We start from the raw sequence: 17,310 nt of genomic DNA, 5'->3' as shown, positions 1-17,310 counted from the left end.
TTTAGTCTAGCAGCTAAGATGCCTGTGTTATATAGTGAGTGCCTGGGTCTGATTTCCCCGCTCAGGCTCCTGACCCCAGCTTCCAGCCACTGCAGATCCTGGGAGGTAGTGGTGAGGGCTCAAGTAACCAGATCCCGGTTCCCAACATGGTAGATCTGGATTGCATCCTTGGCTTCTGGTTCCAGCTATGGTCCATCCCTGGCTATTGTGAACAGAGTTACAGAGAGAGGGAGAGACAGAGTTCTTTCATGTGCTGGTTCTCTCCCCAGGTGACTGCAACAGCTGGATGATCTGAAGCTAGGAGCCAGGAGCCAGGAGTTTCTTTTGGGTCTCCTACATGGGGGTAGGGGACCCAAGCACTTGGGCCATCTTCCACTGCTTTCCCAGGCCATTAGCAGAGAGCTGGATCAGAAGTGGAGCAGCTGGGACTCGAACCAGTGCCTATACAGATGCCGATGCTGCAGGTGGAGGCTGTAACCTACTACACCACAGCCCCTGCCTCCAAAATAACTCAACATGGAAGGAGTAGCTGCCCTTAGCCCAAGAGGAGCCCAGACTCACACTGTTGAAGATCTGCAAACCATCATGGCCGCCCGACACATATATCCTGCCCTCAAAGACTGTAACCCCAGCGGCACTGCGATTTGAGCTCATCGGGGTCACCACTGTCCACCTTTAAAAAAGAGTCAAAATAAAGAGAAGACATGAGAGCTGGTCTCCTAAGACAACTTACCAGGGCTTGGGTGGACCGTGGATAATCTCCCCACATTTTACCAGCTTTCCCATCATTTCTGTTGCTGCCTCTCACACAAGTGCAGACACAGCCCATCTTCTCTGCTCTTTTCCATGTGCACTCCAACCCAGCATGTATCAAACCAGGCCTCTTTCTCCCACATATCTGCTCCTCCCCTGTCTACTCCCTCATCCTGTTAATGGGACCACCAGCTATCTCCTTGCTGCACTTAATAAAAGTCAGAATTTGGGGGGCCGCTTCTCCCTCATCCTTAACATTCTTGTGGTCCCCAAGTCCTGGCTGGTTTGTTTCCTGGTTGCTGATTGTTCCCATCTCCATCCTTCCGCCATAGCTCTGGCCTCTCACCCCGACTATAGGAACAGCCTCCTTACCAGTGGCCTGGCTTTCAGACCACTTCCCATCCCAACCCATGTAGCCAGTGGCTGTACCACATCCCTCCTCTAAGGCAGTTTCCAAGTTCCTTAATGTGTTTTTTTACCACTTTGTCCTCACCCACTTTCCAGAGCCACCCCTTGCCACACTATATGTTTCAGCCCACTGGAGGCTAACTGCTGTCCTCGCCACTGTGAACACTTTCTTACCGAAGAAAGTGCTGGCTCCCTGCTCATGATGAGCAGCCTCTCCCACTGTCTGTCCATGATAGGTCTCACCTTGGAAGACATCCCGGCCACTCTGCCTCTCCTCCCAGCCCCAGGGAGGATGAAGGTGCTCCCCAATCTCTGTCCAAGAGCACCAGACACAAGCCTCCAGGGTAGAATGACAACGCATTCATTATGAAATACTGAGTATTACTTTAAGGATCTCATAGCCAGCTTATTGCCTGATATCTAGTAAGTTTGTGAAGTGACAGAATAGTAGCTCAAAAGCATCCTGATGAGTCCACTCAGCTCATTTGCTTATATTTTGTTACACAATATGAGAGTATTCAGGCTAATCTTGTGTTTTCCAGACTGTTTCACAAAATAACCTCAAGATGTTGCTAGGTATTATATAAAACACAAGGTTAAACTTCACTCTAGAAGTTTTTAAAGCCTTTAAAATGTTAACAGGGATTAAGGAAAGACAAGGACCCTGGTGGTACAGACATCAACATTTCCCAAGCTTATCTGATCATATAACATCTTTCTTTTTTTCCAAATCATATCTTTGGAAAAAAAATCATATCTTTGGAACATGTTGCTGGTCTACTTCCTAATCTCTTTTACTTGCATTTCCATTAAAATAGGCTGACTGATTAAGAGGTACACACCACCAAACAAATGCTTCCAAGTATCTGTATAGACTGTTTAAAAAAATTATTCAACAATTCATTCATTTAACTAAGGATTATTAAATACCTATCACACACAAGACATTATAGGTTAAGATTTGTCTACAGTCAAGAAGTCTGTGGTCCCAAGTTTTTTCACACTCTCTGTTCAGTAAGCTCCAGTTGCCCCAGAGGAGCCAGAACCCTTACTTATCCGTCTCAGGCGAGTAGGTCTCCACAGAGTTGAGGGAAGAGTTTCCATCGTAGCCCCCACACACGTAGATCTGCCCGTCCAGCACGACTGTCCCCATGGCACTGAAACAGACAGAGCTGTCATTCCAGATGGGCCTCAGACTTCCAGGTGCTGCCTCTTATGTCCACTAAGAAGTTAACCTATCAATGCCTTTTTCTGCCTGAAATGCTCCCTTCCAACCTGCCAGGCTCATGGTCTAATTTACCTTTACTGCCCAGGTCAAATTCCTCTTGCCTCTCCCTCCTTAAAAGCTATCTGAGACCCCTCAAACAAGACTTACTCTCTTCAACCCCACATTCCCCCAGCTGCTTCTTTCTTTATTACATCACTTGTTGCAATCATTCATTTATTCATCCATCATATTTTTATCAGTCACTCACAGGGCACACTGTCTCAGGCACTGGGTTTAGAGTGGTGAGTAAGCCCAAGCTTTTGCCCCCAGGACACTTATGTTCTGGCACTATGGAATGCTAGGGCTCGGTCTGCCACCTCTTCACAAGACAGGGAAGGTCTTCATATGTGTGACCTTGACAGTAACTAGTGCAGTGTCTGGGATACAAGGCCCTCACTACATGTTCACTGTGTTACCTCTGGTTCTTCCCGCTCAAAATCACAGATGTGTTTTCATTACACACATGGCCCTGTCTGATGCCTAATTGTCTAAGTGGGTGATGCATGTCAGCTAACAGAAACTTCACAAAATTATATACTTCATTCAATTGTTTTAAATGGATACATGGCTTTTAATCATAAGTACTTCAAGAGCAATAACTTCCCAATATTTTTAATATTGAAATTAGTTTTTTCTGCTCATACATATTCAGTTTTCTTTCTTTCTTTATTTTTTTGGTTCTCTATTTATTAGCTACCACTACACTTACTATTTTCAACCCTCTCCACACCCTGCAAGAAGTGTGGGTCACTATCATTAACTGCACAAATGAACAGCTGGGGCTCAGGAGGCTGGGTTTTCTCCAGTCTGCCCAGGGAGATAACTGCCTTCAATGTAAATGAGACAAGATCTACTCCCTGCCCCTCACCAAGCCAAGTTCCCAGAGTAGTAAAGACCCAGGGGACTGGTGAAAACATTTAATCTGCTTTGATTCCTTCTGATCCAGCTCCCTATTAATGTGCCTGGGACAACAGTAGAAGATGGCTGCAGCGCCTGGGCTCCTGTCACCCACATGGGAGACCTGGATGGAATTCCAAGCTCCTGGTTTCGACTTGGCCTAGCCCCAGTTGTTGTTGACATTTGGGCACTGAACCAGCAGATGGAAGATCTCTTCCTGTTTCTCCTTCTTTCATTGTAATTCTTTCAAATAAATAAAATAAAACTTGAAAAAAAGAGACAGATTAAACATCAATTAAGTGGCAAGACAAGTGTGTAGAGAAAAGGGAAAGTGTTGATCAGCGTGGACTGGAGTAGCCCAGAGCAATAAAGTTCCACGGAGGTGGCCTGGAAGACTGGAGGTAACAGGAAGGAAGACAGGAGAGAGGAGGTGTCACTAACTGACGGGATGGAGAACAGTGTGGGATGTCAGGAGAGAAGCAATGAGGACCATTTTAAGGTAACTTATAATTTAAAGGGGATGAGATGGAACTGGTCCCACGCTACTAATAACAGGGCATTAACCACAGTGAGCAGAGGAATACCCTGAGGACTTTCCTCCAGAAAACATTCTAAACCCAGTGACATCAAAGCAAGAGGCCCAGGGCAGACACAACGAAGGGCACCGGACTGTGGTTAGAGCAAAAAAGCCAGTATGGCTGGGGACACAGAGCAATGATTCCTTTGATCACAGAGCCTGCACAGGATTCTAGGGACAGAAGGGCAAGCACCAAGGTGGGCATGTTGGCAGGAAACAGCTGTGAGAGCACTCCTGGGAGGAGCAGATCTATGTACTTTTTGGTTTCTCCCAAAACTAACCTACTTTGATGCTTTGTGAATCTGGGTAGTTGGTACACAGGCAGGGTCCTCTTGGCTCACTGTCACATGCTAACACTGCAGTATGGAAGATGTGTAGCACAGCCGTGATGCTTTTATGTGACAGAGGACTTCTGCATTCACTCTTCTTTCTCACGTGTGTCATAACTTGATTTTTTTCTTCCTAGGTCACATGTTCTCACAAGTAGAGACTCCAAAGCAAGGACAGGCAAAGGAGTCGGGGAAGCAAATACTCTTTCTGTTCTAATCTACTTATTTATTTGACAAGTCAGAGAGAGAGAGAGAGAGAGAGAGAGAGAGAGAAAATCTTCCATCCCCTGGTTCACCCCTCAGATAGCCACAATGGCCAGGGCTGAGCCAGGCTGAAGCCAAGAGTCAGGAACTCCATTCAGGTCTTCTGAATGGATAGCAGGGGCCCAAACACTTGGGCCATCCTCACTGCTTTTCCTAGGCCACTAGCAGGGAGCTGGATCAGAAGCGGAGTAGGCAGGATACAAACTGGTGACCATATGGGATGCCGGTGTTGCAGACGGCGTTTTTACATGCTATGCCACCAAGTTGGCCCCAGGAAGCAAATTCTCTCATAACAGATTTACAAAGCAGAAAGGTCCTTAAAGAGCAATAGATTTAGTGGTTTTCAACCTGCCCCCTTAAAAAAGACAAATTCATGCAACTTTCCTCTCAAGGAAGAGAGCTAATCACAGAGGTGCTGTGGTTAAATGGGCAGGGGCCCTTGGACTGCCTTCCCTCCTTATAGGACCTCTGAAGAGAAACATTAGAGTGCCACTGGAAGCCACTCATCTGGTGTGGCCTCACTGGAGACTGAGGAACAGAACCTGTCTAGTTACATGGCTTGAGCAGTATCGGTCTTTCCACTGTCCAAGCACGTGAACCCTCTGCCACACATCTGCCTATCACCTGTGCACTGAGAAGCCTAAATGCAGTCACCACTGAGGTGTCCTCTAATTCCACTTCTAACTGAGGAAATGCTGAGCAGGCAAGTGGCAGAGGAAGTAAGTAGCTGGATTGTGTTCAGTGACATATAAACTTGGTCCACCTTGCAAATATACCTATGTGCTCATGTCCAGAACAATGTGTATGATCCTGCAGGAAGGAACACTGCTTTAATTCATGTACACCAGGGGCAGGGAAAGCACATGTGTGGCAGGAGTCCTAGGGGAAAGAAAGTTTAAAGAAAAACACCTTGCATTTCCTTTTATCGCTAGTAAAGTTAAATCCTCCTTATTCTTCAAGTTTCAACTTTAATCCCACCTCTTCCCTGAAATCTTCCAGATGTTCCAGTCCAGTTTCTCTCCCTCCTCGAATCTTCCATAAAACACATTCTCAGTCCTTATCTGGCACTTAAATAACAATACAACTTCCACATGTCCACGTCTCATTTCCCCAGGTTCCTCAAAGGACAAGGCAGGTATTTTACTTTTAAGCAGGTGGGGGCTCGTTCCCAGGAGGCACCGGCAGTGGCTGGCCTGGCTGCAGGACATTCCCAGGCCAAAGCTTGTGTTTTACTTTATTACGTGCCCCTGCTCGTCTAGCATGGCACTCCCCAGATGCTCAGTGTGTATGCTCAGGCTGCACGTGGCTTCCAGAATACCTTCTCTTGCTATTCATGCTCCCCACTCTGGTCCAAGTGTCCGTCTCCGGATTGTAGGCCTCCACGGTGCTCAGCCGTAGTTGGCCATCATATCCCCCGATGGCGTAGAGAAGCCCATTCACCACAGCCACACCAACGCGGCTGCGGGCTGTGGTCATGGGATGGCATTTCTCCCAGCGATTGGCGACGGGGTCAAACACTTCCACCACATTCAAGGAATCACCTGCATAAAAATTTGCTACTCAAATTAAAACAAATGAGACCACTTGTTTAGATCACAACTATTAGGCATTGACTATATGGAACACTGACTTGCTTCTATATTAGCTCTTCCCACAGAACCACTAAGGGCACAATGGCCCACTAAGAAATTTTAGCCATCATAACCTCCAATCTGACTTTTTAAGGAGAAATCAGAATAAGATAGGAGCCATTTACTTTTTAGAGAAGGCAGTTTTCACTTACAACCAGGGACTCCGCCTGCTTAAAGTAAAAGACACAGGCAAACAGTTATACTCTTTCCCCAGAGGGAAAGGTGTGGGTTGTAACCACAATGACTAAATGCTACATTAGGTAAAGCACCCAGCATGGCTCTAGTATCTATTTAGTATTCAATAAATAGTAGTCATACTTGTAGTAGCAAGGAGTGACAATCCCAGTGCTACCTTTTTCATGGTGCTTTTGTGATTACCAAATAACATGATCTCCCTTTCTGTCTTGTGCTACTTCGGGGCACTTGGCACCTGCCACACTCCAGCCTTTACTGAGTTAAGGACTTACCTTTGCCAGGTCATACGACGAACAAGCAGCGAGTTAGTACCCACTTCTCACTAACCTTCAGTTGAAAGTAAAACCGCCCAGCACTGTTCACCAACGCCCCCAGGAAAGGAAGGGACCCATATAACTTCCCTGAAAACCTGACTGTGTGATACAAGAGGTACCCATCACACTGAGGCTGCAAAGTGTGTGTGCATTTCACAGGGGGGTAGGGTGAAGAATAAAAGGTGTTACTGAGGTGGCAGGTCCTACACTCTGGATAAACGTTCATTTTTGGGGGGAGACATTCTCATAGTCAAGCACACATGACCAAATGAGAGCGGCCTGGTAACAGGATGAGGTCTCTGTGTCCTAGTCAGGGTTGAGTGAGTAAACACTACAGCCAATGTGATACTAGGGAAAAAGAGTTGCTTTAGCAATGACACTTGAGTTCTACCAAAAACAACCTGTGAAGATAGTGAAAGCTCTCCGGGCCTCAGTTTCCAAATCTGTAAGGTAAGGGGCGAGGCCTCCAGGATTTCTCATGCAATGGCATGAATATAGGACAAGCACTAATTATGGAGTAATCACATCAAATCAAGAAGGGAAAGGAAGGTGAGATCACGAAAGAGAGGAACCAGAAGGGCCAGGCTAAGTTGTTTGGTGCTTCTTTGTCCATGGAGTGCACGATGGGGCTCTACAAAGGGGAGTTGCAAGATACCTGCTGAGTTGAGGCCCCCCACAGCATAGATAAGCCCAGCAATGGAGGTGCAACAGCGAGGCCGAGTTCTGAAAGCTGGCAGATGGGGCCGGCGCTCTGGCATGAGGTGATAGTCCTTTGCTTCATCTACCAGGTCCCTGGAATAAGGTAAAAAGATGCTAGGATAGGAGGTATCTTCTCTACTTGGTCCACATTTGTACTTCTGATCCTGGCGCCTCAACCCTCACAGGAAAGTTAGATCTCAAAAACCCAAGTGTGGGTCTGGCATTGTGGCGCAGCAGGTTAAGCCACCACCTACAATACTAACATCCTATATTGGAGTTCTGGTTCGAGTCCTGGTTGCTCTGCTTCTGATCTAGCTCCCTGCTAACAGACTTGGAAAAGTAGGGGAAGATGCTCCAAGTACAAGAACCCCTGCTATCCAAGTGGGAGACATGGATAGAGTCCCTATCTTTGGTCTGCTTCAGCCCCAGCCATTGCAACCATCTGGCCATTTGGGGAGTGAACCAGCATTTGAGAGATCTCGTTCTCTCTCTGTCTCTCCCTCTTTCTCCTTCTGCCTTCAAATAAATAAAATAAATCTTGAAAAAAGAACCAAGGTGCGATCTGGGGAAACCATACAGAGCTGAGAATTGCTCAAAATTGAAGGGGCAAAATGAGTAGAGCCCTCCTTAGCACATGTGATCACAATGAGTATCTTATAATAGGCACAGACCAGTCACAAGAACAACTGGGTGGTGACTAACACAGCCTGCATCCTGCCACCACTCAGACCTGGCTCCTCCTTTCCACGCTAGGACTGTACTACGGCTCACATCCTGCAGTGAACAGGCAGTCCCAGCCAACAGCTCCTGGTGTATAATTTCCCCGCCTCCAGCCTGCCCCTCCATTCCATCCTTCGCACTATAGTCCAAGTTGTTTTTCTTTTTTTAAAAAATATTTATTTATTTATTTGAAAGGCGGAGTTGCAGAGAGGCAGAGGCAGAGGCAGAGGCAGAGAGAGAGATCTTCCATCTGCTGGTTCACTCCCCAAATGGCAGCAATGGCTGGAGCTGCACTGATCCAAAGCCAGGAGCCAGGAGCATCTTCTGGGTCTCCCAAGTGGGTGCAGGGGCCCAAAGACTTGGGCCATCTTTTACAGCTTTTCCAGGCCATAGCAGAGAGCTGGATCTGAAGTGGAGCAGCCAGGTCTTGAACCAGAGCCCATATGGGAATGCTGGCATTGAAGGCGGAGGCACTACCCACTATGCCACAGCCCAAGTTGTTTTTCTGAGATCCTCCGATAGCTGCCCGCTGCTGACAGAACAGTTCAGACTCCTCAACAGCACATTGCAGTCTGCTGTCACAGGGCTCCAGTTACTGCCACCCCTTCCTGACATACACCTTCACAGTGCCTGAATCGAGCCACTGGCTTCCTCCCGAACCAGCTGATCCAGCGCTGAGAAAATGGAAAGAACTGAGTATGTGTAAAAATCTTGTCAGCAAAGGAGAAGGAGGTATTTTACTGTTGTGAATACAATAAGAAATTCAGGGACAGAGGTTTTTCTTTACTGCTTTGCCTCTATACAATGCTCCAATAGGGCAGCCCTCTTCTGGTCTATGTTGGGAGCTCTACTGTGCCCTGTTATCCCTGATGTACTCAGGCTAAGTTTCATTTGCTGGGAAAGAAGTCCCCCTCCCCCCCAGACAATCATCATCGAGGCAAAGTCTGCACCTAGCAGCAGTCTGTGCACTAACTCATATTTACCAAAGAGGGGGAGGGGCCCAGAAAGTCCCATTTGCACCATCCAGTGAGCTGCTGGTATGGATAGGGTCAAGGCAGGTGGTATAGTTGCTTGCACATTCATAAAAAATATCAGTGGACGAAGATGCTAGAAAATCATCATAAAACTTAAGAGAAAAGCCCCTCTGACTTGCTACTTCCAAATGGCACCTCTCTTTGCCCAAGGATTAAGACTTATGTTCTTGCTGGCGCTGCAGCTCACTAGGCTAATCCTCCGGGCACTCCAGGTTCTAGTCCCGGTCGGGGCGCCGGATTCTATCCCGGTTGCTCCTCTTCCAGTCCAGCTCTCTGCTGTGGCACGGGAAGGCAGTGGAGGATGGTCCAAGTGCTTGGGCCCTGCACCCGCATGGGAGACCAAGAGGAAGCACCTGGCTCCTGGCTTTGGATTGGTGCTGCACACCAGCTGTGGCGGCCATTTTAGGGGTGAACCAATGGAAGGAAGACCTTTCTCTCTGTCTCTCACTGTCCACTCTGCCTGCCCAAAAAAACAAAGACTCATGCTTTTAACACTTCTTTTTCTAGATCCTGGACAGAGGACAGACCAATGCATGTGCCATGAATTAAGACTATTTGGCCGGCGCCGTGGCTTAACAGGCTAATCCTCCGCCTTGCGGTGCCGGCACAGCGGGTTCTAGTCCCGGTTGGGGCGCCGGATTCTATCCTGGTTGCCCCTCTTCCAGGCCAGCTCTCTGCTATGGCTCGGGAAGGCAGTGGAGGATGGCCCAAGTCCTTGGGCCCTGTACCCGCATGGGAGACCAGGAGAAGCACCTGGCTCCTGGCTTCGGATCAGCGAGATGTGCCGGCTGCAGAGGCCATTGGAGGGTGAACCAACGGCAAAAAGGAAGACCTTTCTCTCTGTCTCTCTCTCTCTCACTATCCACTCTGTCAAAAAAAAAAAAAAAAAAGACTGACTACTCCAAATTCTTCCTCCCCTAAGCTGCAACAGGTGGCTAGGTCCCCTTCTCTGCCCAGACCCTCAGCAGTGTCACTTACCTGCATTTGTGGCAGCAACGCACCAGGTCATCTTGCTGCACTCGATCTGACAGGAACTGGGGCCGGCAGAGAGGCAAGCGGATGCTAGACAACAGCTCAGGCAGGTAAGGTCCTCTCTGTTCCCGGTCATATCTGACCCAGGCCAATGCGGCTTCAAAGACCTGCGTGACAGAGTAGAAGCTCTGGCAACACCTCCTCTCATCGAGGATAAACCCACCTCTGCACATCAACCTCAATCCCTTCATTTTCTATACTGAGGCAGCCCCTGGAGTCATCAGTCTTCCCAGCTACTCGCCTCTGAATCCACTACTTTCTCTCCACTTCCCCAGCCACCCTCTTGGTTGTCCAGTCTTTAGCAATGCAAGCCAAGATGATTCTAACAGCTTCTTGGGTTTAAATATGATTTCCTAATGAAAAACTGTCAATGAATCTTCTTTCTTTCTGTATCAGAAGAAAATGCTCATGTTCCTTCTTTCCCGCTGCTCTGCACCCCACTCCCTCTAAACTACCTTCAATGCCTTTACTCTAGCCAGGCTGAGCCAACTCCCCTGTTCACACTGCCTGCCCCAAATCCTCCCCACTCCCAATACCCTCTCCTCTCCTTGTCACCTAAACCCACTCCCTTTTCTTGAATGCCTGCCTCTCAGAGGAGCCTTCCCTCTAACGGCTCCAGCCACAAGGATATCTATCTCCCTTACAGAATATGTCACTCAGATAAATTGGAGTTGCTCCAGGTCACATCACTTGGTGGAAGAGCTAAGGACAAAATGCTTTTTCTTGGGATGAGCCTGCTCTTCTAAATTACAGTGTTTCTACTGGTCACTAACATGGGGGTGGGAGCTCTTAAGACACTCAGGAAATCTGCTGAGTTGTGCTAGCATCCCAATGGCTGGCCTCCTGGAGCCTGGGGCTTCTGCTGAATCTGTTTCATGGCAGCCCAGAGCACTTTATTTCAAATATCCTAAGCGGCTCTGCCTTTGGCTGGACTGATGCTGCAGTGCCAGGTACAAACTTCTCACCTCTGTATTCAACACCCTTCAGTGCCAGCCCCTACCACAGACTAACACTTGCTCTCTAAGACATCTTGCATCACACACTGTTGTTGAACAGGAAAGGTCATCCTTTGTTCTTTTCCGGTTACTAAACCCCAAATTCTCATTTAGGCTTCTTAAATTCAACTCGCCCTCTATTCTGCACCAGCACAGTATATGTGGTTGACAGAAAACATACAACAGAGCTGACTGATGTACTTGAAATTTCTGACTACTCAGCCTATCAGGCCCTGCTTGCTACCTGGCCCTCTCCACTTCCCTAGCATTGTCCATTTATGCTCCTCTTGCCTAGAGAACTATTTCATATCTTTTAATCTCTCTCCAAATTTTTAATACTCCTCCCTCATCCTTCCAGCTGAGAAAAAAGAAAAAAAAACAGGCAAGAATATCAATTAGAATCTACAATCGTCTCTTTTGTCCACCTCCTAATGTCTGGCTGTGTGCAGTCAGTTCTCCCTCTAGCTGCTGTGGACACGGGTGGCGTGCACTCAAATATGCACCCCCTTAAGCCCTATATTCTCTCTTCTCACTCCAGAACATCATTCCAGCAACTATCCTCCTGTGTCTCCTTGTCTCCTACATTACCAATTCTTCCCTCTCTTCTAGAAAATCCCCATCGGCAGTACAAAAAAAAAAAGTTATTGGGACTGGAATTGTGGTGTAGTGGGTTAAGCTGCTGCTTGCAACACTGGCATCCCATATCAGAGCACTAGTTCGAGTCCTAATTGTTGTTCTTCTGATCTAGCTCCCTGGGAAAACAGCAGAGGATGGCCCAAGTACTTGGGCTCCTGCCACCAACACAGGAGACCAGGATGGAGTTCTGGGCTCCTGGCTTCTGCCTGGACCAGACCTGGCTGTTGAGGCCATTTGAGGAGTGGACCAACAAATGAAAGCTGTGTGTGTGTGTCTCTGTGTGTGTGTGCTCTCTGTCACTCTTTCAAATAAATCAAATCTTAAAAAAAATAAAATTCTTGATTTCACATTCCTTTCCAGAAACTGCCCCAATGTTCCGTTCTTTCCTAGGGGAAGACTCTTCCACAAAGTTATCTTTCCTTGCCATTTCTAGCTCACGGCAGCATTACTTTTAATAGTAAATATTGAAAATCACCCCAAAATCCAAGAATAAGGGAAGTGGATTTGACAAGATCGATAGAAAATTATTTAGACACTGAACTATAAAAAAGAAACCCCATAAAATACAATAGCTGCATATGTCATCTTAAATTTGTTAAAAGAGGAAAAACTGATACAGAAAGCAGTGATTAAAAAGAGCAGCACCCCAGAGGTCACCTACAAAGACCACTCTGCCCTCACACACCTGCTCCTCGGATTTGACGTTCAGCTCATCCCGGGACACGAGCTCCAGCACATCTTCCAAGGGCAGGGCCAGGAACTCCTCTGACATGGACACCTCTACGAAATGCTGGTGGATGAAGCTGTTGGCCGCATCATAGAGCACAGCACACATCATCGTCTCGGCAAACTGCCGTACACCCAGGCAGTTTTTTGGGTGAAGTCTTTTGGCATAAAAAAAGGAAAAAAAAAAAAAATTAGAGTAAGAGGGGTAGAGGATGGAAAGGGGAAAGCACAAGGGCTGTTAGTGCAGGATAATGAAGGGAGAAAGAGAAAGAGAGAGATCATCCATCCTCCCCAAATGCCACAACATTCGGCGCTGGGCCAGGCAGAAACCAGGAGCCAGAAACTCAATACAGCTCAGCCACGGGGCTGGCAGGAACCCAACTACTTGAACCATCTCACCTGCTGCCTGCAAATCAGCAGAAGTTGGAATTGGGAGTAAAATTTGAGGTTTTTTTTTTTTTTTTTTTTTTAAGATTTTATTTATTTATTTGAGACGTAGCGCTACAGTGAGAGGGAGAGACAAGACAAAGGTCTTCCTTCCGTTGGTTCACTCCCCAAATGGCCACAACGGCTGGAGCTGTGCCGATCTGAATCCAGGAGCCAGGAGCTTCTTCCGTGTCTCCTACGCCAGTGCAGGAGCCCAAGCACTTGGGTCATCTTCTACTGCTTTCCCAGGCCATAGCAGAGAGCTGGATTGGACGAGGAGCAGCTGGGACTAGAACCGGCACCCATATGGGATTCCGGCACCGCAGGTGGAGGATTAACCCACTGCGCCAGGGCACCAGCTAGATTTGGGGCTTAAACCCAAGCACTCTGATACGTGATGTGGACATCTTAACCACTAGGCCAATGCCCATCACAGGCTTATTATCTTTATCAGAATGCTTTCTTTCTTTTCTCCTATGCTGGTTTAAGGTTCTAAGCAGTTCTATTTACTAAGCAATATTCGCCACCGTCTCCTGGAAGCGGACTTGTTAAGGGCTGAGAGGTCAGGGTATCTCAGGAGCTTGGCTTTATGTCCACTCTAAATTTTACATAGCTGTGGTTTCAGTCCAGTTTCAATTTGGGCTTTCAGTTGCTTTGGAAACCATGTGAATTTCCAAACACAAAGGAAACATGAGCAGGGAACAACGTATAGCCAAAGCAGCATGGCCAGAGAGGACCACAGAGCTCAAGGTCAGAATGTCACTCAGGGGAAGACATTTGGCCCAGTGGTTAACACCAGTCACAACACTCATGTCCCACATCTCAGTGTCTGGGTTTCATACTCAGCCCCGGCTTGTGATTCCAGTGGACTCTGGGATGTAAAGGTGATGGTTCAAGTGGTTGGGTTCTTGCTACCCATGTGTGAGACCTGGATAGTTTTTGGTTCTTGGCTTTGTCCCAGCCCAGTCCTAGACATGGCAAGGACTGGGGGGAGTGAGCAAGCAGATGACAAGCAGATGAAGGAGTGCTCACTAGCCCTCTCTCTTAAATCCTAATACATAAAATTTTAAAATTAGAAAAAAAGTCACTCATTCATCTGTCAAATAATGCCTTTCGCCATAAACCCTTGTGATTTAGACTTGAAGCATTTCAAAGCGGGGGGGGGGGGGCAGTGTTGTGGCGTAGTGGGTTAAACCGCTGCTTGCAATGCTGACATCCCATATGGGCATCAGTTTGAGTGCTGGCTGCTCCAATTCCAATCCGGCTCCCTGCTAATGTGCTTGGAAAAGCCGTGGAAGATGGCCCAACTACTTGGGTTCCTGCCACTCACTTGGGAGACCTAGATGAAGCTCCCAGCCCAGCCCCAGCCGTTGGGGCCATTTGGGGAATAAACCAGCAGATGGAAGATCAATCTTTCTCTCTCTTCTTCTCTAACTCTCTCAAATAAATCTTTAAAAAACAAACAAACAAACAAACAAACAAACAAAAAAAACCAAAGAGTTAAAATACGTAAAGCAGGCTTGAGGATGACTTTTCCCTGGGCCTGTATACAGCATGTGCTTCACTCACTCCTACAATGTGACATCAACCCGAGAGAAGGTTCAAAATGCCACAGACTGGAAGCTGGTTAGTCCAAAGACATGGGAGAAGATGATCAATGGCAGCATCCCTTTCCATCCTCTCTTATTCAGGTTAGGATTTCTGTACCCAATTTTCAACAAACGCTGATGTGCTTGGCATAATACTGCACACTAAACACACTGTCTCAACTGAACTGGGCTTGCACATCCGAGAGGGAACAACGTGGGGAGAAGCCTGTTTATAAGGCATGGATGGGGAGGGAGGAGGGAGAGCTGTCACACAAGGAAACGGGTTCATGGCAGGAGGAGGAAGGAAACAGGAGAGAAAATAAGCCTACAGGGGAGATGCAGACCCAAATCCTTCACTAGCCACTTCATAACCTTTTTCCTTGCTGACGTAGCTCAACTTTTTTTTTTTTTTTAAATTTTATGTAAGTTATACAAGTTTCATGTATTTCATATAGGCAGATTTAGGAACACAGTGATACTTCCCTCCTTCCCACCCATGCTCCAACCCTTCTTCCTCCTCCTTCTCCCATTCTCACTCTTAATTCTTACAAAGACCTACTTTCAGTTTACTTAATGATTGTAAGGTTAACTCCAACTAAGGAAAAGAGCTCAACAAACTGCATGGAAAAAAAAAACAAAACAAAACAAAACACTGTAAGCAAGGAGGCTACATAAGACACAAACACTACTGGAAGCAGGAAGTGGTGACTTGAATTAAACAAGTTATGACTTGGTTCCTTGATGCATTTGATGTTATAATCTAGCTCTGAGAGGAGACTTTCAGAAAATACATAATTTCAAGGCTTACCTAGAAGCAAATAGGCCCATACATCTGAAGGCAGGGGAAAGGGCCACATGAAAAAAAAAAAAATCAACTGTAGCCTCCGGGAGGAAAAAGCAGGTCAGAGATCTTATACACTAAGCAACTTCAGCTACTACTGTTTTCCTGAAGCCGAGGGTAGTCCAACCTGGAAACTGAAATGCTCAAGGTGCTTGTCCTTGAGGGTACAAAGGAATTGAGGAGTTGGGAGGCCCTACCACACTCTGTAGCCAGGTTTGAGATGAACCACCCCAAAGAACAGAGGCAGTAACAATAACTACAGAGAAAACAGAAAGCAGGTCATGGCTGTGGGGTTTGTGGCAAGGAAAAAAGACAGGAATGAGATGTGGGCTTGAGTCTCAGAAGAGTTTGACAGGACTGAATGAAAAACTATCAAGGAAAGACTCAAAACATCAGGCTTTATGTTTAAGTGCCTGATCCTAAAATAGTACCGGTGCACATAAAAACATCTACAATGGCCTAAAAATCACTTCCTAGGGGCGTGGCACTGTAGCGCTGCGCATTAAGCACTACATGCAGTGCCATTATCCCATGTGGATGCCAGTTCAAGTCCTGGTTGCTCCACTTCCAATCCAGTTCCCTGCTGATGGCATGGGAAAGCAGTGCAGGATGGCCCAAGTCCTAGGGCACCTGTTACCCACGTGCGAGAACCTGGAAGCTCCTGGCTCCTGGCTTGGGCCTGGTTCAGCCCTGGCCCTTATGGCTATTTGGGGAGTAAACCACAAGGTGGAAGATCTCAATCTCTCTCTCTCTCTCCTTTTTCTTTGCAACCCTGCTTTTCAAATAAATAAATAATTTTTAAAAATCACTTTCTAAACATTTTTAGGTGACAGTGCTTTATGAGAAAGCCAGGATCCAGCGTTGACAGTCATGACTTCAAAAACCCCTAGGTGGAGCTGTTGTCCCTTGGTGAAGGTTTGAGGATGACCAACTCACTCCTTTCCAGAGTGTCTACTTAATCAGAAAGCCATTCTCTGACTTCTACAGGAAGTTACAAATAAGCAGCAAAGACACTGTGCATCCTTCCAGCCTGCCCTAGGAGGCGTCCCAGGGTAAGAATAAAGCAGGCTCTGGAGCTACACTCTAATTACAAGGTCTCCATCTGTAAACTCAGAACCCTACTCTGTTGGGTACCAACTAAAACCATTTACCCAGTGCCCAGCAGATAAATGTCCCTGCATTTTTAGGCATCATTCATGCAGTTACTATGAATGGCTGTCACATGGCAGTGTTCAGTAATGCTCATGGCACCAGCAGGCAAGATGAGCGTGGTGGACAGCAGGCAGGGTCTACAGACTGTTAAGCAAACTGGATTGGTGGAGCAGGAATGGAGGAAGGGTAGATCATTTGAGTCAGGAAGGATTGCTGGTGATCAGAGACCTTGTGAAAAGGGAAGGTTCAGGGGAGACTGGGCTACAAAAGCACTGCAGATATGGGTTGTCACGCCAGTTTCTCCCTGTACGTGGCCTAGCACTGACCCTTACCACCAAGCCTCTGATGGTTACATGGCCTTTACCTTGTAACTAAGGGCTCTTCTCTTGTAGGGTAGGGTAAGGGTAGAGAGGAGGAAGAGCCTTCTTTTTGCTAAAATATCACAGGAGACTCACAAGGCCCACTGTCAAGTGCTACAAATAGGTGGAGGCATAATGCATGATCCTAAAAGAGCACAGACTGCCTCAAGTTGGATTTATGAAATGCATGAAGTTTGTATACCTTAACTAAAAGGTTTCTGGGTTGGGGGGGGAGAGGATACAGACTGATTAATCCTAGTGTAACCAAGGACAGAGAATTCCTTGATATTGGGACCAGTGTTATAGCGTAGTGGGTTAAGCCACTGCCTAAAATGTATCCCTTATGGATGCCAGTTTGAGTCCTAACTACTCCACTTTCAATCTAGCTCCCTGCTAACAGCCTGGGAAAGGCAGCAGCGGACAGCCCAAGTGCTTGGGCCCCTGCCACCCACGTGGAAGACTCGGA

The 17,310-nt window shown here is 47.1% G+C and overlaps 1 protein-coding gene across 2 annotated transcripts in view; it reads right to left on the bottom strand.

Annotated features, from left to right (window-relative positions):
- Window positions 1–17,310, bottom strand: part of KLHL18 (kelch like family member 18) — a 57,397-nt gene that overhangs the window by 3,861 nt on the left and 36,226 nt on the right. The window contains exons 4-9 of one of the 2 annotated variants that reach the window (XM_062200729.1): window positions 12,437–12,635; window positions 10,067–10,227; window positions 7,291–7,427; window positions 5,814–6,051; window positions 2,214–2,318; window positions 562–673 (exon numbers count right to left, since the gene is read on the bottom strand). In XM_062200729.1, the coding sequence (XP_062056713.1) occupies window positions 562–673; window positions 2,214–2,318; window positions 5,814–6,051; window positions 7,291–7,427; window positions 10,067–10,227; window positions 12,437–12,635 (952 nt within the window). The remainder of the gene's footprint in view (window positions 1–561; window positions 674–2,213; window positions 2,319–5,813; window positions 6,052–7,290; window positions 7,428–10,066; window positions 10,228–12,436; window positions 12,636–17,310) is intronic. The other variant, XM_062200731.1, reaches the window with a different exon arrangement.

Source organism: Lepus europaeus, chromosome 9, assembly GCF_033115175.1.
Source record: "Lepus europaeus isolate LE1 chromosome 9, mLepTim1.pri, whole genome shotgun sequence".
NCBI lineage: Eukaryota > Metazoa > Chordata > Mammalia > Lagomorpha > Leporidae > Lepus > Lepus europaeus.
Note: the sequence above shows the minus strand (reverse complement) of the source record. Positions and strands in the feature narration are given on the sequence as shown.